Genomic DNA, 25,294 nt, shown 5'->3' on the forward strand with positions numbered 1-25,294 from the left:
TTTAGAGGTGGTATGCAGTTCTTTTAATAAACTTTCTTCTTTCTCTTCTGTTCTCTGAAATCAGCAACCTTTCAGGGTGGATTTCATTTTGGGGGGGGGGGGGCATTCTGCAGGGACCAAATCTGGAGAGTAAGGTGGCTGGGGGACGATGGTTGTTTTGTGCTTTGCCAAAAAGTCATGGATAAGGAGTGACACATTAGAAAGTTCAGCATCCAGGTTTTGTTTGTCCACACTTCAGGCCTCTTCCTTCGCACTTCCTCCCTCAAACACTTCAGAACATCCAAGTAAAATTCTTTATAGACTGTCTGACCATGTGGAACAAACTCATGATGAATGAAGCGTTTCTAATAATAAAAGATATCATCACCTTCACATTTTAGTGACTAAGTCCCTCATCCCCTCCACAGTGACTGTTCCAACCCACTGCGACAACTGCCTCTTTGTTTCAACTTTGTAGCTATACTGTACACCCATGTTTCATCACCTGTTATGATATTTTTCAGAAGTTTTCATCAGCATTTGAACAATCAAACAGCTCCTGACTGACTGTGACATGGTTCTCTTTTTACTCCTTTGTCAGTAGACACAGCACAAATTTTGCGGCAGCATGGTGCATCTTCATTTCTTTGGTTAAAATTGTGTGGCAGAAACTTTTACAGATGCCTGCTTTTTTGGAAACTTCATGGACAGTAAGGCAACAGTTTTCACAGATCACAGAATTCACTTTCTTAACGTGATCATCACCTGTTGATGTGGAAGGCCATCCTGATTTGGGATTGTCTTCGGTGGATATTCTTCGCAATTTGAACATCTGGTACCACTTGTGACATTGCATACAGCTCAGATAATCCTCCCCATAAGGCTGTTGGAATATTTAAAAAGTCTCCTTAAAAGTTTTTGCAATTTGAAACAGAATGTCATGCAGACACATTTGCTCCTTCGTTGTTCAACTTGCAACAAAATGTCAAGTGCTCTAAACACACGTTCACTCAAGCGTGTGTACCGTGGTGATTGAATGACGTAGCATGATGTGGCTAGTGTCAGACTAAAGCTCAAAGTCGTTCCTGTACAGCCCTCCTGTCATGAACATGCCATACCAGCTCATTGGCAAGCTATTTAAAAGTTTGGTTTCTTTTTGGACAGACCTTGTATACACATGTGAAACTTGAAATAATTGCACCATGCCAAGTGCATTGGTAGATTCTAACAGAGACACCAAGTCAGCTGATTGTCTCCTAGCAGATGCAAGAGAGTGGTGAAAGCTTTGTATATTCATGTATTTCCACTTTAAGTAAATGATATAATGCAGAATTATTTTTCTTCACAAAATATTGGTACAGTAAAACCTCGATATAACGGACTTCAGTAGACGAGAATTCACTTTTATTGGAATCGAGGAGCAACAGGACTAAATTCTTATATATCGGAGAAAGTCCAGTAAAGCCAGAAGCAGTCCAGACTGCCTGACCACTTCAATTATGTTCACCATAATAAGGTAAAAAAAAGACATGTTTGTCAGAGTGCAGTACAATATTATTATGTATATTGTACCATTTGATTATTGTAGTGAATGTACAGTACAATACAGTACTGCAGTGGTAGTGAAAACAGTTTAAAATCCGCTGGTGCAATCTGGACTAATGTCTGATATACTGTAGAAAGTGCAGGTTAGCAGAGGGAAATTTGGATGTCTCATTTATCAGAATTTTCCTTTTTCAGAATGGCTTGGGCCCCAAAGTCCGTTATAGTGAGGTTTTACTGTAGTTGAATGTGAATAATTGAGTAAACTGATTTCTTCCTCCCTCCCACCCTGGCTGTCTCCTTTGTATTACATAACTTTATGTTATGGGCTGCAGCTGCCTCCCCCACCCCCCAACCCCCCAACCCCCACCCCCAGGACCTATCCACAGATAAGGCAGGGACATAGGTATTTATTTCCCAGATGTTTGGGGCCGAATACGTATCTGGATATAATGGATGGATGGGATGGATTACCACATGTTTAATTATGTACCCTTATCTGACCTTATGCATCTTTCTCACATTCCCAGGTTCATAAGCAGCTGCATGATATGAGCAGCTTACAGTATATACCAAGGATTTTTATTTTTATTTATTTATTTTTTTTCCCCTACCCCTGATTCAAGTCTGTTTTCCTTTCCCCCATAGGTACGAGCAGCTACATGGTTTGAATGAGGAAAATATCGGTATGATCCTGACATACTACACCCATGCCAAGGACACTGATGACACCTGCTACAAGGCCTGGCATGCATATGCATATATGAACTTTGAGGCCATACTCTTTTATAAAGACAGAGCCGGCCAGGCGAAATTAGATGAGCCGGCCACCACCACACCCAGCAAGCGCAAGGTTAGGAAAGATACAGGCAGGGAATACTGTGTTCACATTATCTTGACCAAAAATTTCCCTCTGTTTTGTGAATGCTAAACTATAGCAAGAGGTTAACATTAGAATATGGTTCTATCTATCTATATATCTATCTATTGCCAGATGCCATAATCCTGTAAGGGGTGGCCATTTGACTTTGAGTTACCTGTATTTGTTTTACGGGGAGGGGCACTAACCCTCCACTAACCCACTTGTTGACACTTAGGGAGCACGTATGGTTTGGTTATATGGTTACCACCCAGCATTGTAAATGGTTTCTTGGCTTACAGGAAACCATTTGGCTTGTCACTCAATCTGAACCCACCTGTAAAGGAAAGAAAAACAATAAGAAGTGACAGAAAAGAGGGGAGAAATAGGAGGAGAGGAGGGCAGGCACAGAAGAAGAATGATATAGGCTAAGGAAGAATTAGGCAGCATTACATCAAGTGAGTGGATGATGGACGCCACCACCTATATGGTTCCAGTCATGAAATATTATGGAATGGATGTAAAAGCTTTATTATTATATTTTACCATTGTGCTGTAAGAAGAGGTTAACATTAGAATATGGTGCTACACTTTAAAAAGCGTTGTAGAAGGATAGTACAGTAGAGTATTTTGTTCTGTGACTGAGTGATGGGAAAGACAGCAAAACAGACACCTTCACTAAGTTATGGTGGATGAACTGTAGTAGGTAAAATGGAAGATAAGGATAATACAGGCAGTTCTCATCATAAGTTAGGGATGTTCTTCAAAATATCACATATATTTTGTATGCCAGTGATTAAATTGGGAGAACTGGCAGATCAGCTGTATAAGTAGCAGTGGAACTTTAACGGACATTTTCTGTAATTTACTGGCAGATTAATTGCAGAAAAGAACATAAAAAAGAAGACATACTGGGAATTTAAAGTATAAAGCCTTACTCATTACCACCATTTACAGAAATCAGCAGGAGACTTCACTGTGGCAGCAGTTAAAGGGTTCATTCGGTCAATCTCTTTGAGTGATGGCAACAGCCTACAGGACACACTAAGGCTACTGACAGTGTGGTTTGATCATGGTCACCAACACGGCGTACACGAGGCACTGGTTGATGGACTTAAGACTATTCAAATAGACACATGGCTCCAGGTAGGGTTTTGGAAGGATGGGTTGAAGATGGAAGGGAGGGTGGTTTAATATGTTGTTGTTGAAGGTTGTTTGTTTGTTTTATGGTTGTTGTTGACCATATTGAGAGGAGAGAGGAGAGTGATTGACTGAGGAGAGTTGCAGGTGTGAATGTAGTGAAAGGAGTACCCAGAGGCAGATTACATTTGGTGAGGTCATGTATGGAGACCTCTGGGCCAGGGGATTGACCATTTGCTTTAATTTGAAAATTTGATGACTTAAACAGTTGAACATTGATTTGATCTTAACACAGTTCATCATGAACATTTGATCTGATTAAACTTTTTAGTCATTTGCTCTAATTTAAACATAAGATTTCATCTGAACATTTAAAATACAAAGCACTTCTTTCCCCTAGGTAATTCCACAGTTAATTGCACGTATTGACACCCCTCGATCATTGGTGAGCAAACTGGTGCACCAGCTGCTGATGGACATTGGCAAACACCACCCCCAGGCGCTAATTTATCCTCTAACTGTGGCTGCCAAGTCCAGTGTGGCTGCACGCTCACAGGCAGCAGAGAAGATTCTTAAGAACATGAGGGAACACTCAGCCAACCTTGTCCACCAGGCCATGATGGTAGGTTGGTTAGACTAGATTACGTAGACTGAAATACATGAGTTTTGGAATAGGAGGCTAGGTTAGGTTTGCTTTGGTCAAGTTAGGCTTCAGTAGGTTAGATTAGGTTTGGTTTGGCTATATCAAGTTCAGATTTACCCTTTGTCATTCAGGGTTTTCTGTCATTTAAATGAAGTAATCTGAGTTTAGCCAGATTGAGGTAACAATATCCTGACCTGCAGATGGTTAAATTGAGATGGTTTCTTACCCTTTCTTGAATAGTGAGCAGAATACGAGTATAATCCTCTGGTGTTAGCTGGAAAGAAATATCAGTGATATCCTGCCCGGTACAAGGTTAAGGTGGAATTTAAATGGTAGGGGAGGTAGAAGGGCAGGTAGGTGGATGGATAGTTAGGAATTGGTGGATAGGAGGACAAATAGTTGGGTAGGTATGTATACATTAGGTAGATAAAATATACAGATACAAATTCCTGATTCCTCTAAACCACACATCCTGTCATATCATTTTATCTCCAAAGGTGTCAGAAGAATTGATCCGGGTGGCAATCCTGTGGCATGAAATTTGGCATGAGGGTCTGGAGGAGGCAAGTCGACTCTACTTTGGGGAGAGAAACGAGACCGGGATGTTCCGCACCCTTGAGCCACTGCATGCCATGATGGAACGTGGACCACAGACACTAAAGGAGATGTCTTTTAATCAGGTAGGAATGATGGTAGATGGGTTGGATGTAGAGAGACTGAATGGTTAAAGGGTAGTAGAGAGTAGGTTGAAAGGTAAAAAGGAAGGAAGAAAAACATGTAGGTTGGGTGTAGAGATGTTGAATGGTAGAAGGGTAGGTGGGAAAGTAAAAGGAAAAGAAGGAAGGTAGGGTGGGTATAGAGAGGTTTTATGGTAGATGGGTAGGTAGAGAGTAGATAGGAAGGTCAAAAGGAAGGAAGAAAGGTACAATAGAAAAGTAGGGTATAGAGATATTGATTGGGAGAGTAGTAGTTAGGAAGGACAGAAGGAAAGTAGGGAGGTAGTTATGAAGAGAGTTAGGTAAGCAGGTAGACAGGTAAAAAAAAAAAAAAAAAAAAAAAAAAAAATGGGTACTATAGTTAGGAAGGATGGTAGATGAGTAGGAAAGAAGTTAGGTACTATAGTTAGGAAGGATGGTAGATGGATAGGAAAGAAGTTAGGTACTATGGTTAGAAAGGATGGTAGATGTGTAGGAGGGAAGTCCGGTACTGTAGTTAGGAAGGATGGTAGATGAGTAGGAAAGAAGTTACGTAGGGGGTGTTAGCCACCCTGGAGTTAGTGCATGCTGTGATGGACTGCAGGTCACAGACACTTGAGGAAATTTTTAATTAGGTGTGGTGGTTGGCGATAGGATGGTGTCGATAGGAAGATGGGTAAAGTAGTGAGAATGAGGTAGTGGATGGGCACAGCACTTATATTAACAGTTAAGTTTTATTGCAATCCTGCCTCTGGTGCAAACAGTCTATTGGCCTATATGACACAGGGTCAGATGAATGTGGTACCAGGACTTGCTTCTCCTCAGACACACATCCCTAATAAGATAAGGAGCCATGCCTTAGGTTTTCCTACCCCAGTGAAAATTAAACAATAGATATCCACTTACTCGATGTAGTGCTGCTTTGGGTGTCTGCCCTTTCCTCTCTTCCTTCCTTCCTCTTCTGTCTTTGCTTCCTTCATTCTTTCCTCCTCCTTCTGCCTATGGGTGACTTTTCACTCCCTCTTCCATCTTACTTTCCTTTATTCTATCCTCTTCCTTCTGCCTATGGGTGACTTTACATCGAGTGACGAGCCAAATGCTTTCCTGTACACCAGGAAACCATTTACTATGCTGGATGGTAACCATATAACCAAGTTATGGTGCCTGGTGGTTTAGTGAGTAATTACAGCACTCCAATCGGAATGAGCCGGTGCAAATTTTATACCAGGGATGAGTGAAGCTGGCCACTCTTATCTTAAATGTCAGGACCAACTTGCTTAGCCCTGGGCTCTTATGCTCCCCGTGGGGCACCATAGGATTGGATGATGGATGGATGGATGGATGATGATAAATTCATGTTACCCTTTGGACTTTTTGGTGAAATGCTGTGAAGACCTAAACTTGAAAGAAGAGCCCTTGGTGGGAGATTTTAAAAAGTTATGGATGCAACCCTTAGGTTATTTTTCTTAATCAGAATACTTTCAGTGAATGTACAGCTTTTAAAGCAGACATAAAGTGAACAAGGCTTACCATTGGAACACTGCCTATCAATACTGTATGTATGGATGGACAGCAGTTTTCTCATACTGTAACCCTCACAACTGTTTTCTCATATTGTAACCCTCCTTTAAGACCATAGGTATTTCACATACAAATGTAAACAGAACAGCAGTTCTCATATCTGTCATACCTTTGCTTCCCACACCATCACCGTTCACCTGTTCGGGCACAGGCATATGGGCGTGACCTACAGGAGGCACAAGAATGGTGTCGTCGATACCAACAGTCTGGCAACGTGCGTGAGCTGAACCAGGCATGGGACCTGTACTATCATGTGTTCCGCCGCATCTCACGCCAGCTGCCACAACTTACATCCCTTGAGCTGCAATCTGTTTCTCCGCGCCTTCTCAAGTGCCGGGATCTGGATATTGCTGTACCAGGATCCTATGCTCCGAACGCACCGGTGAGCTGTGGAATTTTCTCCTTAGTGTTGTATGTAGTGGAAGTCTGATGATTGTCCAGACATCTACGTCTCTCAAATGGTTATCAGTTAACATTTAACAGTATAGGCAGTCCTCTTTTATTAAGTAGGCATGTTTTCCAAAATATTACGTTTTCCTTAACCCCCAAATGCCGGGCTGTTTCTAACACAGTCGTCACCTCACTACGGGCATTTTCCCTGAAATTGCTTGTTTTTAAACCTTAATGTCTTGGAAAATATAGCACTTAGGGAAACAAATTAAAGACCATATTACTCAACAACTCTTCCTCTTGTGAATGAAAGTATCCCCAGGTCTGTAGGTTGTTGCATTGATGAGTAATGACATGAAGAAGAGAAGCAGGATGTGTTTGTGTGTCTACCCACGGCGCCGACTATGGCTTTGCTCTCAACGTGATAACTTCATTAGTAGATAAACTAGAGACTGTTGCATGCAAGGTATGCCTTATGGCACTATCACTGAGCCCTTTTCTAGTATCCTTGGAAATGGATGATGCATTTGGCTACAGGCAACGTGGATGGAATCAGACAAATAGGAACCTGAAGATAACGTTCTACACCTGTTAAATGCACGGAACAGACTGGCTTGCGTCTGTGTGCTGTTGAGGGATTCCCTCCCTACCCTTTGGTGTCAAGATGAAGTGGCGGCCGGTTCAAATGGAGGCGGGAAGACACTTGTGTAACATGTATAGACGTTACCTGGCAGATAGAGGTTAAAGGTGTACAGTATTGTATTTTGGGAGAAGCTGTACATTGCCCAGACCACATGTATTGGCCAGGTAGATTACAGGTTAGGATGAAGGTAATGATATTGATAGCATCTTATAGTTGGTTTGTTTTCAACTGATGGAACAGGGCCCCTCCCACAACTTGAATAGTATGTCATCATTTTATGAAAAATCAATTGATCCGTAGTTATCAAGTAGGAATAAGTATTGTTGGTTACTGGTTAAATTAACTCATCAATCTGACTACACTTAGCTATCAGTCAAACTGTTAAGTCAGAGTAAATACACAATAGCCAGTTAGGTTGTATGGTTCAGTACTGTATAGCTTTGACTGACATGATGATGGATAGATAAATAGATACTTGGAGAGAGACATAAATTAACTGAACCCTGTCTCCTGTGTCCCATCCCTAGGTCATATGTATCAGCCAGGTCCAGGCATCACTGCAGGTGTTGTCCTCGAAGCAGCGGCCACGCAAGCTGGTCATCCGTGCCAGCAATGGCCGTGATTTTGTTTTCCTGCTGAAGGGCCACGAGGACTTGCGGCAGGATGAGAGGGTCATGCAGCTGTTCGGACTTGTCAATACACTCCTCATTGGCAACCCTGACACATTCCGACGTAATCTGACTATCCAGCGGTTTGCTGTCATACCACTGTCCACCAACTCAGGCCTTATTGGATGGGTGCCGCACTGTGACACACTCCATGCATTGATCAGGGACTGGCGGGAGAAGAAGAAGATCTTGCTGAACATTGAGCACAGGATTATGATGCGCATGGCTCAGGACCTCGAGCACCTTACACTCATGCAGAAGGTAGTGCAGAGAGTGACAGATGAGTTGTACTTGCTGTATACAGTAGACTCCCTCTTTAACAGACTAATCAGGGGAAGCTTGGTCCAGTAAAGATGATAGTCTGTTTTATTCAAGGACCCCCCCCCCCCTCCCTGAGGTGGGATTTCAAGCACATGTTTGAAAATAAGTACAATAACATATTCTAGTGCTAAAAATGTAAACTGTACTCATTTTACATTAACTTAACACATGCTTTCACCTTCTTTCAGCTTATTTCACATTTTTGTCATAGCACTTCTTCATGACTAGTACAGTGTTAATATAATCTGTTTTTAAACATTAGCAGTCAGATGGAGAGAGGGCAGTTTCAGGCCAGGTTGGAGTAAAAAGAGTAGGAAACACATGCCCATTGCACAATTGTTCATTATAACCAGCAAAAGTTTGGTGGGCTTCCTGGCGTCCAGTAACATTGATATCCAATATACTGAGGGCCATTATAGTGAGGGTCTACTGTATTAACCCCTACTGTAAGGACCACAAATCTCCCACTCTGACTATCCCCAGTTGCATTTTGGGTCCTATTTTTCATCTTTCACCAATGTAAATTTTGGCCCTATAGATTTCAAAAGCTTGAATTTACACACCTGAAAATGTATATTTCACTCTCATATGTCTAATGGTTACTGCACTATCGACCGTCAAAGATAAAATAAGAAGCCACCCCTCGTGTAAGAACGAAAGTAGGAAAATTTTGGAAAATACATTATTTTCACCAAATAACCTTGCAGAAATCACTAAAATCAATATGAATTATGTGCCTAGGTATGAAACAAGTTGAAGGAATGAGCATTCAAAAAAAAAAAAAAAAAAAGTAGCCCATGATCGCCAGTATTAGGACTTTATGTAGCAGGACCCGAAAACTGACAACCATCAGACATTGGTCTTTGGAGGTTAAAAGATATTGATGGAGGGGGGGGGGGAGATTGGTTGATTTAGCCCTAACCTAGATACCCTAAGCAAAATATTATCATTTACATTTATTGGATTAGGTCATAGATTGATGCTATAGAGGGAGGTGAAATGATTATTCTCCATTGTTTTATCCCTTAAAGGATACTCTTGTAAATCACTATCATCTTAAATGTCAGGACCAACTTGCCTAAACCCGGGCTCCTCTGCTCCTCATGGGGCAACATAGGATTGGATGATGGATGGATGGGTGGATACTTTATACTTGCTATCATCAGATAGTTTATTCAAAAACAGAAGCACCCCATCTTGATAGGGTACAGCAGTATACTGTACAGCTGTTGAAATCTGTTATATCTGATTTACTTTCTACGTTAAAATCTTTGCTTTATATCTGTTGTTATATTTATCTCATTAATTTGCAAGTAGTCCATGTTAAAAATCAAGGTGTTTCCAAATATCACAAGTGTTTCCATACAGTTGGCTCTGTAAACTAAGGAAACTTGCAGATCAATTATCGGTAGCAATGAAGCATGTGATAGCAGTTTTCTGTGATTTATTGTGGACTAACTGTGAAAAGAGAACTTGTATAATAAGATGACTTACTATATCTGTCTCCTTATTTATGTTACTGTTTGTGTGTATACAGGTTGAGGTGTTTGAGCATGCACTGGAACACACTCAAGGTGATGACCTGGCCAAACTGTTGTGGTTCAAGAGCCCATCTTCAGAGGTTTGGTTTGACCGCCGCACCAACTACACTCGCTCCCTGGCTGTTATGTCTATGGTTGGCTATGTGCTGGGCTTAGGTGATCGGCATCCTTCTAACCTCATGTTGGACCAACTCTCTGGCAAGATCATCCATATTGACTTCGGTGATTGCTTTGAGGTTGCCATGACACGTGAGAAGTTTCCAGAAAAGATCCCTTTCCGGTTAACCCGCATGTTGATCAACGCGATGGAGGTGACGGGGATTGACGGCACATACCGGATGACGTGTGAGTCAGTGATGTCGCTGATCCGTCGCAACAAGGACTCCCTCATGGCCATGCTGGAAGCATTCATCCATGATCCGTTGCTCAACTGGCGCCTCATGGACCACACACAGCCCAAGAACAAGCGGTCAGTTGTGGCGGATGGTGGAGGCGGGGCAGCAGCAGGTGGTGGTGGAGCAACAGGTGGAGATGGTGGAGAGGGGACATCCAGCACCACCGCCGACCCCATCATGGACCCAAGTGGATCATCGTCATCCTCATGTGGTGCACCAGCTGGATCACAGACCAAGAAGCCAGACTTGACACGTGAAGACTCGGGTGCATCAGAGGCACTCAATAAGAAAGCCGTGGCCATCGTCCAGCGTGTGAGGGATAAGCTGACTGGCCGAGACTTCTGCACGGATGAGCCACTGGATGTACACAAGCAGGTGGAACTGTTGATAGCACAGGCCACCTCACATCAGAACTTGTGTCAGTGCTATATTGGATGGTGCCCATTCTGGTGAACATGAGATTTAGCACCCATACTGTGTTCTTAGCCCCTTCAGTCTGAGGAGATCTATTTACTGCAACAACATGGTGACATATTTTTGTAGCTTATTGTTATTACTATTATCCAATGTTATTCAGGAAAGGAGAGCCCTGGTTGTAATTGGGGTTAATGAAGGCTGTGTATAGCCATTCCAGTTTCAGAAAATTTTCCCTAAGCTGATCAGAATCATCTGGCATCAGTAAAACAAAAATGAAAATTGTCTTCAAGCTGAAGGGAGTAAGCTGGATAAAGCTGTGTGACCATAACAAAAGAAGATTTTTAAAGGTGTAATTTTACTGAAGGGATTAGTGTTAAGAAAATGAAGAGTATGATTGAAGCTGGAGGCTTGGCTTCACCTTTACAACCCTGTGATTTAGCTGAGGAGTTAAGGGACAGAGCAGTAAATACTTAAAACTGAGAAGTTGAAGGTATATGGTGCAGAAGATTGCAAAATCTGACAGTAATTTACAGGTCAGTTGTGAGCATAAATGAGGTTGGCCTGTATGCAGTGTTACAGAGCACTTGTAGCATTGAGCAAGAGGCCAAACACATCTCACATCATGTTTTTCACAAAGGGACTGTCAGGTACTGAAGGCTTGCCCTTACCATTGCACTTTCAAATTATAAAATTCATCTCCAAGACTGTTTGTGGAACAACTGCAAGCAGTTGGAACAGTTGTGAGCATAAGACATAATTTGTTCACATCATATCGTGAATTGCAATCAGCTGTAAATTAGAGAGACTCATCTTGTACTTTAAAAAACTGTAAAACATGTGGGGCCTGCTTTTCCCTTCATAAGCTTTTAAATTTAGAATATGGATGTATGGTAAGATTTTATCAAATCCGAGGATTTGCCAAGATTCAAGGTTTACCCTAGTAAAAAGGGAAGGTTAATGATGGCTGAATAATACAAGACTGAAAATGTAATGATGGGAATTACAAAGGCTGAGGTTTTAACCCTCAGACCTTGTAAGCTTTCACAGTGGTGAATAAAATCATGTAGCATTAAACAAGTTTAAGAGATACTGACTGAAAATGTATCAAAACAGAAATTTATAATATGAAGTACCATGAAAAGTTAAAACTTGAAATTTTACTGAGATTGATAATTCAATGACAAGAATTATTAAGACTTGGAATGTGATGATTTGATGATACTAAAATCGCTGATTTATTTGTTCCATATTTGCAAAGACACTAGGGTTTGTATAGATTATTTTGGGGACTTTACCAAGACTGTTGAGTTGCCAGGTTTACTGACATGCTAGTGCCATTGATTTACCAGTAGTTGGGAGGTTTGGCAACATTGTGAAATAGTCAGTAGTAGAATTGAACAGCTTGGTAATGTGGTTGAATTGAAAAGCTTGGGAGTGTTGTAAAACTGAACAGTTTGAGAGAATTGAATATGGTAAATCTGAACAGTGATGAGTGTTGGAGCATTGAACAGTTTGGTAGGGTGTTTGAAGTAAACCATTTAGGAGTGTACTTGAATTTAACAGTTTTAGGATGTGGGAGAATTGTATTGATGATGTTGATAAAGAAGGTGATGAAGATGGTGAATTCTGGTGATGGTGATAGTGGTAGTGAGAGATTTATGTTAATATACCAACAGTTTTGAACTCGTTAAAGCAGACAAATGGCAGGAAAATAATTGTACTGTAGTTTGTATTATGAGCAGTAAGATTAGATGATGAATAAATGAATGTATGTTTTAAATTCTCATAACTCATATAAATGGCGGGGTAAAGTACGTAAGTACTTATGTAATGTTGATGATTTTGTTATGGCCTCAGGTTCTTTTGTATGTGAACCTAGTGGAGTGCAGGCAGAAACTGCTCTTCTGCAGTTCATCATTCTCCTTTCATAGGACAGGGAGGAAGTGAAGGGATATTTTGCTCCTGTAATGGCATTACCTTGGAGGATTATAAAAGGAGTAAGTGTGTGTAAAACAGTAAATAATTTAGGCTGTGGGATGGAGTTGAAAATTTTGTAGGCTCAGTCACAGTGACACATAGAGATTGTGATAACCATGTGTTTCAGTATTTAGGTTGATATGTGTAAGAGCTTAGCCACTACATTGTCCTAAATTTCCTAATTTATAAGTATGAGATAAAGAAGGTATACTGAAACATGTATAGGAGAATTTCCAGGTCTGTATTTCTATATTTTAGCCATAATGAGCACTAAAAAAATTAAAGTGTAGGAAATACGATTATAATCATTCTCTTTGAGATACATTGCAGTCAGAGCCAGGTCCTTTGCTGAGATTAGTTGCAGTTTGTGGGTTAAATAAAGGGTCAGAAATGACACTTTAGGAAGGGACCTTAGATGTTAATTTGAATGAAGAAAAATGAGTGGTGGAAATTGCAAGAAAGGAAGAGAGAAGCAGTATGAAGAAGTGATTAGAGATAAAATGTACAATAAGAAATGATGATATGATGTTGTTCATCATCATGATCATGAGGAGGAGGAGGAAGAGGTCAATAGTTATGAGGACATGGAGCAAGAGGGAGAAAAGGAAGGTAATGATGATTGTGATGGCAATGTAACAGTGACAAAAATGAGAAATCATAGTTTGTCATAGTACTCGGTGTTTTCCGTAGCAACTGTAGTTTCATTGTTGACTGTACCAGAACTGCAGTTGTTATTTGGAGTAAATTATGTACTGTGCTAACTGTCATGTCTCGTTGCCATTGTGTTGATAGTTACTATTGCTTCCTTTTTAAATGTAATATAACTTGTTTTCCTCAGTATTTAATAAATCCAGTACTGTACTGTATGGAATTTGTGTAAGATGGCTACTGTAATGTATGATGGAGTAATGCTGCTGAAAACTTCATTATGTTGTAAAGAATTATTAACCCTTTAACGCAGATGAGGTTTCTTATATTAATCAGTCTGTCACCAGACAGTTTCATCTAACTAAAGAACATCTCTTGTACTAAAGACTCCTCCAGTATAAACAGATCCCTTAAGTTGGACTTTATGGAATGTGATTTTTACTGTGAGGTGAAGTTAGTGCTGTTTAAAACATATTTATGTTGTAGAGAATCATGAATTTGTTTGGTGTCATGAAAATGGGCATAATACTGTACTGTATACTGTATGACTGAATATTGTATATGTGGGGAGGAAGGCTTGGAATGGTGAGAGGAGTAGTGGTATGTAATTATAAGGAGGCTTGTGGGGACTGAGCAGAATTTAAGCTAGTTTTATGTTAATTTTGTCACCTGGTGGCTTAATGCTATAGTACACCAGTAAGAGTGTTGGCTTTGCCTTGTAAACATGGCTTCAAGTTTCTGAAAGGTGACTGGAGATTTATGTTTTTTGTTTTTTAATTTTTATTTTTTCTTAATGTTGGCAGGAGACTAGGACATTCTCCTACTCTTAAATGTTCAGAACTGCAGTACCCTACTCTTGGACTGTGTACCCTGAAGGGGATAATATGTCATCTTAAACGTCAGGACCAACTGCCTAGCCCCGGGCTCCTGTGCTCATGGGACATCGTAGGATTGGATGATGGATGGATATATATATATACAGTATACCGTATATATATATATATATATAGAGGTGGAGACTCTCACCGTCCACTCGCTCGGTGTAATGCTGCTCTCAGGTGTCTTCCCATTCCTCTCCTTCCTTCTTTCCTTCCTTCCTCTTCTGTCTTTCTTTACTTCATTCTTTCCTCGTCCTTCTGCCTACAGGTGACGATACTCCCTCTTTTGTCTGTCTTTCTTCATTCTTTCCTGTTCCTTCTGCCTCTCAGTGGCTCTACACTGATTGACAAGCCGAATGGTGTCCTGTACACCGGGAAACCATTTACTATGCTGGGTGGTAACCATATAACCAGTTATGGTGCCTGGTGGTTTAGTGGGTAATTGTGGCACTCCGATTGGATTGAGCCGGTGAAGGCTTATATCCAAGGGGTGGTTGGAGTTATTGCTCTCGTAATGCCACTCAGGGACGAGTGAGGCTGATCATTCTCATCTTAAATGTTAAGACCAACTTGCCTAGCCCCAGGCTCCTACACTCCTCATGGGGCAATGTAGAATAGGATGATATATATATATATATATATATATATATATATATATATATATATATATATATATATATACATACATACATATATGTATGTATCAAGCAGGGAGGCTTGCTGTGGCAGGAGTAGTGTTGGGGAGCCTTAAGGGACATTTTCAATATGGAAACTGAATGAACTCTTGGAGTATACAATAACTTAACCCTTTGACTGCCAGCTTGTATCTTAACTGAAGGAAATAATGCACATGGCAGTAGAAGGGTTAATGTTGTTATGGAGTATACAGATTGAGAATTTGCTATTATACAGAACTCATTTAAAGAGAATTTGTAAATACTTGTTGGTGGTGTTAGGTGTTGTGATTGTGGTGATGCCATTTGATATCTTTAGCAGAGTTTTATGGACAATTTAAATAATTTTAAGGTTTTTAAAGAATTTTGCCCAATGGTTTTGTGGTTAGAATGCCCCAGTCAGAGTGATGGCCTGTTATGTGCATGTCATGTGCATTCAATCCCCAAGAAAGCACTTGAGTTCTGCCCCCCCACCCCCCCCACCCCCCACCCACCAGCAGTGAGAGTAGACTGGTCACTGAACAGTAAATATATTGTACTGTGGTAGCCTAGCCATGGGCTGTTACACTTGCAAAAAGGTAGTGTACAACTGGCACTAATAATTTTACGGATACAAGTGGTAAGTGGGGGCACTCACCATCCACTCACTCGATGTAGTGCTGCTCTCTGGTGACTGCCTTTTCCTCTCTTGCTACCTTCTTCTTCTGTCTGTCTTTTCTTCATTCTTTTCTCTTCCGTATGTCTATAGGTGACTCTACATTGAGTGACAAGCTAATTGGTTTCCTGTACACCAGGAAACCATTTAATACACTGGCTGGTAACCATTTAACCAAATTATGGCACCTGGTGGTTTAGTAAGTAATTAAGGCACTCCAACTAGATTGAGCCTGTGTAGGTTTATACCCAAGGGGTGGTTGGGGTTTATTGCTCACACAGTGCGATTCAGGGATGGTAGAGGCTGGTCACTCTTAAATGTCAGAACCAACCTGCCTAGCCCTGCGCTCGTACGCTCCTCATGGGGCAGCACAGGATTAGATGATGATATAATAATTCAGACTAGTTGTTGAGCTCCCTTACCAGCTAATGCAGACAATGATTTTTAAAACATTGAACCAAGATGAATAATAATTGATGGTGAGTTAATGCAGCCCAGGTGGATGTGTACTGTTTAAGTTTAAGGTAGAAGGATAGATGGGGTTTATTGCTCACTTAATACTACATAGTGAGAAGCAACTGGTCACTCTTGCCTTAAATATATGGACTGAGTTGCCAAGCCCTCTGCCCTTATGCACCTGCTGAGGTAATAGAGGATTGGAAGATGGTTGAATTGTCTAGACTGGCTATCAAAATATCCTGTACCAAATCATCCAGACTCTGGTTATTGAAACTTTGTATTATCCTCCTGACACTTTCAAAGTGCATTGTGGTCTGATGGTTAGAGTGTCCCAGTCAGAGTGATGACTTGGCATAGGTTTGATCTCTGAGAGATGACTGGGTGGGAAAGGAGGTCCGGATGATGATGATGATAATGGTTATGACATCAGGGGAGTTTGGTTGGTCATCTGCCTTAGCTGCACTAGAGTATGTTAGCCTAGCTTTGGATCCCTACAGCTTGAAGGAATAATATCGGGTTACCTTCTCTCTCTCTCTCTCTCTCTCTCTCTCCCCCCCCCCCACCTGGTTTGAAGACTTGGGAGGTATTATTCACCATTATGTTCATTGAGAGGTCCAGACTTTGTCTGCAGTTCAAAAGTTGATTTTTTTTTTTTAAATACTGGTATGTTCATTTTTTTGGGTTACTTGTATTTCCATTTCTTATCATCTGGGCAGGAAATGGAAGGATATTCAGGGTAGTCAGTATATTAATTCTTCCATCTTGTGTGTTGTGGGGAAGGCATACTCTACTGGAGTGAGGAGCACAGACATTGATTCAGTTGGATGAGCACAAACATTTATTCAGCAGGAGTAAGGAGCACAGACGTTTATTCAGTTGGAGTGTGGAGCACAGACATTTTGCTGCTTTATGAAATTAGTAATTACCTGGACCATCAGTGGAAATAAAAAAGTGAAAAATATGGAGTGTGAAAATGTTTAAAAGAAAATTGTCCAGGATAGGGATTGGCTAAGCAAACCGAGCTGTCCCCACAACACACAAGAATTCATTCAGCTAATGGCAGAGGGTTCACAATACAGTATATGAACCACCTTGTATTTCAGAGGTTTGTTTGTTGGGTTATTTGGGATTAATTTTGTTCACACAAAACTCGGGAACTTTTACGTAAGTAGATAAACAGAGTTTTATGGAAGTTACCCATTAGCATAGGTACAATAGATGACTGTGAAAGTGACAGCTCCTGAAGAGGATGGAGTTTAGGACTTAAAACTTTGTTGTATATCTCTGTCTGCATACATGAGACATTTGTAAATAAAGATTATTGTTCTAACTCAGGTCTTTGGTATATTCTAATCATCACCACACAAGTTTAGCCATGACTTTCAGGAATATGAGTGCAGTACTTTTTTCATCTGAATATAATATTAGTGTTAGGCAGTTGCCTAGAACATCACAGTCAGCAGGATTCCTTGAGGAACAAAGCACTTCCATTAACTGAGTTACATTGTCATGGTAGTTTTATTCATTTCATTTGTAAAGGCTCCAACATGCTTGCATTCATCGGCCATGGTCACCCAAAGGTGTCTCCACGGTGCTCGATTTCTGGCAGCCTCCCTGTTCAGTCTCTTATCCATGAAGTCACACTTTATTACTTCATCCCAGGTCTTTTTTGGTCTGTAAACATAAAACCCTAAAGTATATAAGCATCCCTTAGAGGTTGGTGAATGAGGGTAATCAAAAAGATAAGCCTTGCTTGGTACCTAGGCACCTGGTATGACCACAAGAAGTTGAGTTAGGATGATTTTGGTGGAATGAGTCACAATGGTCAGTGCTGATGTACAGAAATTTTACACTAGTCAGAGGTGGTAGGTGTTGGCAACCACCATCCACTCATTTGATGCAGAGGTGCCTACTACTTCCATCTTTCTATATACCTCATTTTTTCTGCCACTTTTATTACCCTTCTTTCCACTTCAGGTGACTCTACATTGAGTAACAAGCCTAACGGTTTTGTTTAACCCAGGAAACCATTTATAATGCTGGATGGTAACCATATATTCAGTAACCAAATAATGGGGTGATGAACCTGTATGGTGTCCCTATGAAGAGGGTGAAGAAATGTAAATGTGGCATCCATCCAGGAATGCACTTCACTATTCTTCATTGTTGTGAAGCAGTGTCTGCCAAAAGGGAACATCAATTCACTACACAGGAAAAGCATGCAGGGGCAATTGGTTGCCTGGAGTTGATGGGTCTGCTCAGCCAGAGAGACCAGGGCTGGTCAACAACAGCAACAACAGTTGGAATTATATCAGTACCATATGTAAACTTAATAAATTGCAGCTGTTATGCTGGAGCCTTTCTAGTTTAGTGGGGCTCTGAACAGGGAGGAACACCAAAGCAAGCTTCAACACACCTTAAGAGTACGGGGTAGACACAGGAACTCCAGATGGCAGGACAAAAAATTTATTATTGCACAAGCCTCTATGCACCTTACATCCAATATTGTGGGATTTACATACAAGAAATGGTCAATTGGATCGAAAGGGAATTGGGAGGGGAGATTTGGAGGGGACGTCCCACATATAAAACTGACACCAGTCACAAGGGCTTCTGTGGGAATGGATGGGGCCAGGTTTTGTCTCTACGTTTGTAGGGTGTTGGGGTGTAGTGAATTATTTGAGGTAGGACCAAGGGTGAGACAGACTTGGACTCTGGCTCCGACAAAATGGAGACCCGATGTCTGGCTCTCTCTTAGCCTGGGGATAGAGTAGTGTGTTCTGTACCCAGAGTGAGTCTAGCAGTGAAGTTAGAAGGGACCCGAGATAGTTGGGACGACAAATTTACATTACTAAGCACGGGATTCCTTTTCCACGGGTAGGAGTGCGCTCTTTATGTGTGTGAGAGGATGTGTGTATTTGTGTGGGTGGGACTGACTCCAGCTTCAGCATCACGTTGGGGAAGCCTGCCAGACTCTGGGGAATGTGTGGTCTGGAACTCTTTCTGCCTTGCCAAGCCACCTCCTGCAAGTTCGGTTGTGCCGTGTCTAGCAAGCACAATGAAACACTGGAACTCCATCTGCGTTGCCAAGCTGCCGCAAGCAAGCCCGGTTGTGCCGCATCTAGCAAACACTCAGGAACACTGGAACTCCTTCTGTGTTGCCATGCTGCATCTAGCAAGCTTGATTGTACCGCCTCTAGCAGGCACTATGGTGACGAGCCCATGCTGTCAATGGTGCTGGTGGCTCGAGTTGTGATGGTGGCAGTGTGGCGGCTCTGGGCTAGAGGGACTTCTGGATGTTGGGCGTGCTGGCTTTTTGTGTCCTGGTGCAGATATTTGTGTTTCAGCTACCTGGTGGTGGTTTCTGGTCGCAGTTGGAGCCGGGACTGTGGTATACTTTTCTGTCTGAGCTGTAGTCCTGGGTATTTTACCACCCCCACCATCCTTTAAGCCACGTCCTCATGGGAGGAGCTCGAATACATGTTCCTGGCTGGTGACGGTGGTCAGCTTGAAATTGTGGAGGAGGTGGTACCAAGAGCGGGATCGTTCATTGGGTTCTTTGGCAGGGTTTTTGACGAAGATCAAGGAGCTGAGGTGAGAATAACTGGCTAGCATCCGGGGCAGATATTGTGGTTTCTGGATCCTCCTTCACTGCCCATCCTGCAACATCCAGAAGGCACAGCTGATGAACATGCTGACACGGGTCAGCTGAGGTTGGAGAGAGAAGATGATGGCGATGGTAGTGGCTGCAGTTGTGGCAGGGAGACATTTGGTGACCTTTGATCGGGGGGCTGGCTTGTCATAGGCTGGAGAGGACACAAAATACTGCTGCGAGGAGAGGAAGTAGTGGCGTAGATGGGTGGGTAGGAGTGTGTTTGTAGGAGACTTGATTTCGAGGGGTTATGGTGTTGGGTGGGGTGTGGGGTTGGCAGTGGGGGTTGGTGGGGGTGCTGGGGGCGGGGTTACATTGTGTTATGGTAGTGTGAGGCTATATCTGTTCGGGGGTCGTGATTGTCAGCCTGATCTTATGAATACTGGAATGCGACTCCATCTGTTAAGTAAGCGGGAGATGGAGGATGTGGAGCTGGAGGCTGAGTTAGGGCTACGAGGGGGTAGAAGCGGAATCAGGAAAGGCCATGGGGGTGGTGAGGAGGCTGGTGAAGTGCAGCTTGGAGTGAGGGAGGAGGGAGAATCCCAGAATGGAAGCAGAGGGCAGGGTAGAGTGATGGTGGGTTGGGACTGGGGTGAGGCAGGGCTGGAGGAGTTAAGGGAAGGGAGGGTGGGTGGTGGTTGGCGGGGAGCGCGGGGTGGATGATCTGGTTGTAGTTGGTGTGAATGGGGGCTAGGGGTTTAGGAGAGGTGGTTGGGGATAAGGTAGAGGAGGACTGCGAGCCAGGTGGTGGTGAGGTTTCAGGGCTAGGTGTTGGAAGGGCAGATGGGTCTGATGGGGAGGCAGAGAGCGAGGTGGCGGTGGTTCGAGGTGGGGAGGGCGGGGTGAAAAGTTGAGGGATGTGGGGATCAGGGTCACTTGATGATGGGGTTTGGTAACATAGGGGGTTTTCTTGTCCCTGGTCTCGGTGTTGGTCTGGTTGTTCGGGAGGGGGTTGTACCGTTGTACATGCCTGTTGCGGTAGACCCTGGCTGCGCCGTGAAAATTAACGACGACCTGGTAACAATTCAGTACGTTTGTAATTTCGGAGGGGCCTATGAATTTGGTTTGAAGTTTGTGGTCGAGGGGCAACCGAGCAACCATGACTCGCTGGCCTACTTGATATGGGTTATCTTGTGAAGTCTCGTCTTTTGGCAGTTCCTGGCAAGATTGCATGTGGCGGAACCGGTTCTTCAGGTGCGTGAGAGATGTCTAGGGAGGCGGAGCTGGCAGCTAGCAGTTGCGCTAAGTCCCAGAAGGGGATTAGTAGTGAAGGTTCGCCAAAGACGCGCTCGTGGGGCGTGATACTGTCTGATCAGGGGCAGGTGTTCATCCCCCACTGTATGATTTTCACTTGGGAGGGCCAGTCCTCAGTGTCCAGGGCAATGAGCCTGGTCCGGAGTTGGTTAACGAGGCTCCGGTGGCTTCTCTCACAGATGGCGTTTCCCTAGAGGTGGTAAGGGGAGGAGTGGGAGAGGCTGTGCCCGAACAGCTGGGACAGTTATTCCCTGAGAATTCGGGGACGTTGTCTGAATGAAGGGCCTGCGGTAGGCCGAATTAGGGGAACACGTCGGTGATGAGAGCCTCAGCGACTGCGGCAGCAGAGTGAAACGTAGTAGGACAGGCAACTGAAAATTTTGAATGTGTAGCAACAAAGGTAATTACAAATCAAACCGCTGCAGTCTTAGATGGGAGAGGGCCCATGACGTCTACGACGAGCAGCTGCCAGGGTCAGGTGGCTGTTAGGTGCCTGGTGGGTACTGGGGTTTGGGAGATGTCCTTCCCAAAGGCACAGGCCCGACAAGCTTCTATCACTCGTTTGGCAACGGCCAAGTGGTGCGGGGTCCAGCGGATGTCTCTGAAGGTTTGAAGCAACTTCTGCTGTCCGATGTGGATCCCGTTTCTGTGGTGTAGATGGGTCAGGATGTCCTCAACCTTCTCCTGGTCGACGATGATATGGCCAGAAGGGGTATAGGGGTGGTCTCCTACCCTCGCCAGCTTGCTGAAGATATGGTTGGCCATCCACAATGGTTTCTGGTTAATCTCCCATTGTCACATCAGGGTGTTATGTGGTGTATGGTGTCCCGTTTTCTGCGTCTTGAGGAGCGAGTTAAGGGGAAGCCTGGGTAAATCATCAGTGTTAGTGTGGAGTTTGCCGGGGTGGAATGAAATGACAAAATTGAACTCCAGAGTTTCATTCCATCGTACTAAGAGGGTATCGGTAATATGGGACCTCCGCAACCACTGTAGGAACTGGTGGTCCGTAATAATGGTGAGTAGGGGCACCCAGCAGATACGATCTGAGGTGCATCACTGCCCAGATCACGCTGAAGCATTCGCGCTTCGTGGTGGCATAGTTGCCTCTGACGGGGTCAGGGTCCAGCTGGCACACGCTATAATGTGCTCCTTGTCTTCCCTTACTTGTGCTAGGACGGCGCCTATCAGCCGGAAGGGCTGGGTATAATCGGGAAATGCGACTATCGGCGCTGTGGTGAGGTGGTGCTTGAGTGTTTCGAAAGCTTCAAGCCTCAGAGCAGTCCATTGGAAGGCCTCCCCCTTTTTCGTCAGGTCGTGTAGAGGTTTGGTGACGGTGGCGAAATTCCTAACAAATCGATGGAAGTAGGAGGTGAGGCCGAGGAAGGCACGGACTCCTCTGACATGCGTAGGTGGGGTGATCTCTGCGATGGCTCAGAGCTTGTCAGGATCTGGGGCAAGTCCTTCGTGTGAGATGGCGTAGCTGAGGGAAGTGACGGACTCTCGTGCCTGGTTGCATTTGATGGGTTGAGTTTCAGACTCGCGGTTTGTATGTAGCAGTCAAGGTGTTCTTTCCAGGTGCCTCCGAATACAATAATGTCGTCCAGGTAAGCTAGGATGTTAGCCACTTTGGGCCTGATGTGATGCCACATTAAAGGGGGATAAGTCATGATCAAATTTTGGGACGGGGACTGTCTCTGAGCTTGGATGGCTGACGTAGAATAATACATCATCATTAAATTACCGCCAAAAGAGAGACTAGCACAAACAAAATAAGTGTTTGGCTAAAACTACAGTATAAATCGAGCATTTCAAGAGGCAAAATTTAACTCAACTTTGTAGCAATTTTATTTTAAAAAGACGAAAAGAAATATATAAGTGCCAGGTTTTCAAAATTCGGGCTTCGTTTTGGGGGAAATATAACAACGAGAACAATGTATACTCCCCTGTTATAGTTTTTTATTTATTTATTTTTTTTTAAGGAATCTTTTTCAGTACTTCAGTAGTGTATGATGGTATTTTGCCACACAGGTTCTCACATAAACAGAGTAAAATCACGTGCTCGGGACAGAGAAGCTGATAACAATGAGAGACATCTGGTGGCAGACGATTTCCAGAAGTCCCGCACCGGAAAGTGGCCGAGTTCTTTTCATAAGCATTAGCATCATGAGAAGTAAATTACCTCAGTAAGAAGAAATATTCAGCAGATCAGACAATCGGAGTCAAAGAAAATTCTTAGAGCATAGTTTTCAAAGTGCTCAGAGGAGAGCAGGAAGGATATTAATTTTCAGGTATCACAGGGAAGGATACAAAAAGAGCTTTTTGAATAAGAGAATATTGTGGACAGAAAATTTAACCACAAAAGGCAGAAGTGGGCATGGACACGTCAGTAGTTGAACAACTAATAGATAGACACTTATGGTAAAAGTGGCATTTCAGACATGAAATGAGGGAAGAGTAGGCAAATCTGTAAATGTGGTGGGCAGAAATGAAATAGAGGGTAGAAAGAGGGGAGAGACTTTTGTCCTGCAATGGAGTAACTGACTGATGGTGGTGATAACTAGTGGAAGTAGCAGAATATATGAAGCAGAAGAATGGAGTGAGATGAAATGAAGGAATGCAGTTATGATAGGCTAAAGAAGTGTATGGGTGTCTATTACAGCGAAGGAGAGTAGTAAAATGAGAATTTAGTTCAAAATAAAGAATATATGCAGATGGTTTTCCATGTAAACTAAAGATTTCATAGGCTTCGATGATGTGTCAAGAACTGTGTAGTCCATTTCCCTAGGCATGGTGTTTGACAAAAAGTTCCTCCTCCTTTGTTTCAGAATCCTACTTCACCCTGTCATCTGGGCAGAAACCAGGGTTGTGATGATAATGATGGTGATGAGGTGGGATGAAAAGAAAGGTTGCATTTGAGTTGAGATAATGTGGAGGAGAGACTTGAAATTAGGTTTCATAGATGCAGAGTAAGATGGTTTTTTCATACCCCTCCCCCTCCAGGTGGATACTATCTTAGAGTAGATTATAAATCAGGATGGATAAAAAAAAAAAAAACATCTCTGATCTACATAGTTCTACAGAAAATTTCCATCTCATCATTTCAGTGTTCTTCTTTACTATCATCATACAGGACCCCACCACAAGTCTGGTGTCACGTGTAGGTAAACGTGTCTGATGACACTTGTCAAGAGAAACCTGTGGAAGGCAAGAGGTGTTGGAGTGGTGGAGGCATTAGGCCTTATGAGTGTTGGAGGGAAGACCAGCCACACCTTCCTCACTCCACATTCAGCTCACCATCCCTCACCCTGCCCTTCCTCACTGCACGAATCAACCCACCTTCACCACCGCCACCCCACCCTCCAGCTAAAATCAACACTCAGAGTCAGTGACCTCAGTGTCATGAGAGCGTAATCAATAAGTGGAGCAGCGTGACAAACTATTGACTAATGCGTCACTACCTGCATTGGTGGCTGGAGAGATTTTTCACATCACCTCAAAACCTCAGTGAGACAGTCTTGTAAGACGGGATGGCACTGACTTGTGTAGGATGCAGGCAGCTCCTCCTCCCCCCTCTCCTACCTTTGATAGGTTTGATAGGTAAGCCGTGAGATACTCATTGCTACTGGATGGAGGATAGGAGGGGTAGGAGGTTCACTAACACCTTTTCCTTAACTCTTTGAATCTTGTGACGCATTTTGTAGTTTAGTCTTGCAACTTCCTGACTATTCCATTCAATTTTGGAAGGCCTAACTTGGGGTGGGGTGTTACTTATGTCTGTAGTTAACAACTCTTCTTAAAGACAGCGAAAATGAACTAAACCAGACACCAGACTCAAATAGTTTGTAGTAAATTTATGTATACGGTATGTTCATATTTCATGTTAGTTAATTATGCTGTCTGTGTCGGTGTAAGGGTCTCTTCTTTGTTATTTATACATTCTGTGTAGATATCAGGAAGGCGTAAATACCTTACAAAAGAATATTAACGTAATGAAAAATAATTTGGTGATGAAGAGGTGTCAGAGATTCCTAAGATCCCGAAAATACGCCCCTTTGTCTTATGACGGTCATTATAGGGAGATATTTCCCTAGGGCTTACGCCTGTTTCACCACACACACACACAAACACACAAGATAGTTTGTCACCAGAAAAGCACATTAACAAGATAGTTGGAGAGACTTATAAGCTATTGACTAACATAAGAGTAGCATTTCATTATATGGATGAGGAAATGATGAAAAAATTGATAGTGGCCATGATCCGCCCCAGGTTAGAATATGCAG

General features: G+C 42.9%; 1 protein-coding gene across 1 annotated transcript in view; it reads left to right on the forward strand.

Moving 5' to 3' along the window:
• Positions 1-10,850, forward strand: part of mTor (serine/threonine-protein kinase Tor) — a 154,293-nt gene extending 143,443 nt beyond the window's left edge. The window contains exons 33-39 of the mRNA XM_080276419.1: positions 2,170-2,374; positions 3,338-3,526; positions 3,921-4,142; positions 4,661-4,843; positions 6,591-6,821; positions 8,000-8,401; positions 9,999-10,850. Coding sequence (XP_080132545.1) covers positions 2,170-2,374; positions 3,338-3,526; positions 3,921-4,142; positions 4,661-4,843; positions 6,591-6,821; positions 8,000-8,401; positions 9,999-10,850 — 2,284 coding nt within the window. The remainder of the gene's footprint in view (positions 1-2,169; positions 2,375-3,337; positions 3,527-3,920; positions 4,143-4,660; positions 4,844-6,590; positions 6,822-7,999; positions 8,402-9,998) is intronic.
• Positions 10,851-25,294: the final 14,444 nt, after the last annotated feature.

Source organism: Coenobita brevimanus, chromosome 65, assembly GCF_032717465.1.
Source record: "Coenobita brevimanus isolate Jiangsu-jjx chromosome 65, ASM3271746v2, whole genome shotgun sequence".
NCBI classification, from domain to species: Eukaryota; Metazoa; Arthropoda; class Malacostraca; order Decapoda; family Coenobitidae; genus Coenobita; species Coenobita brevimanus.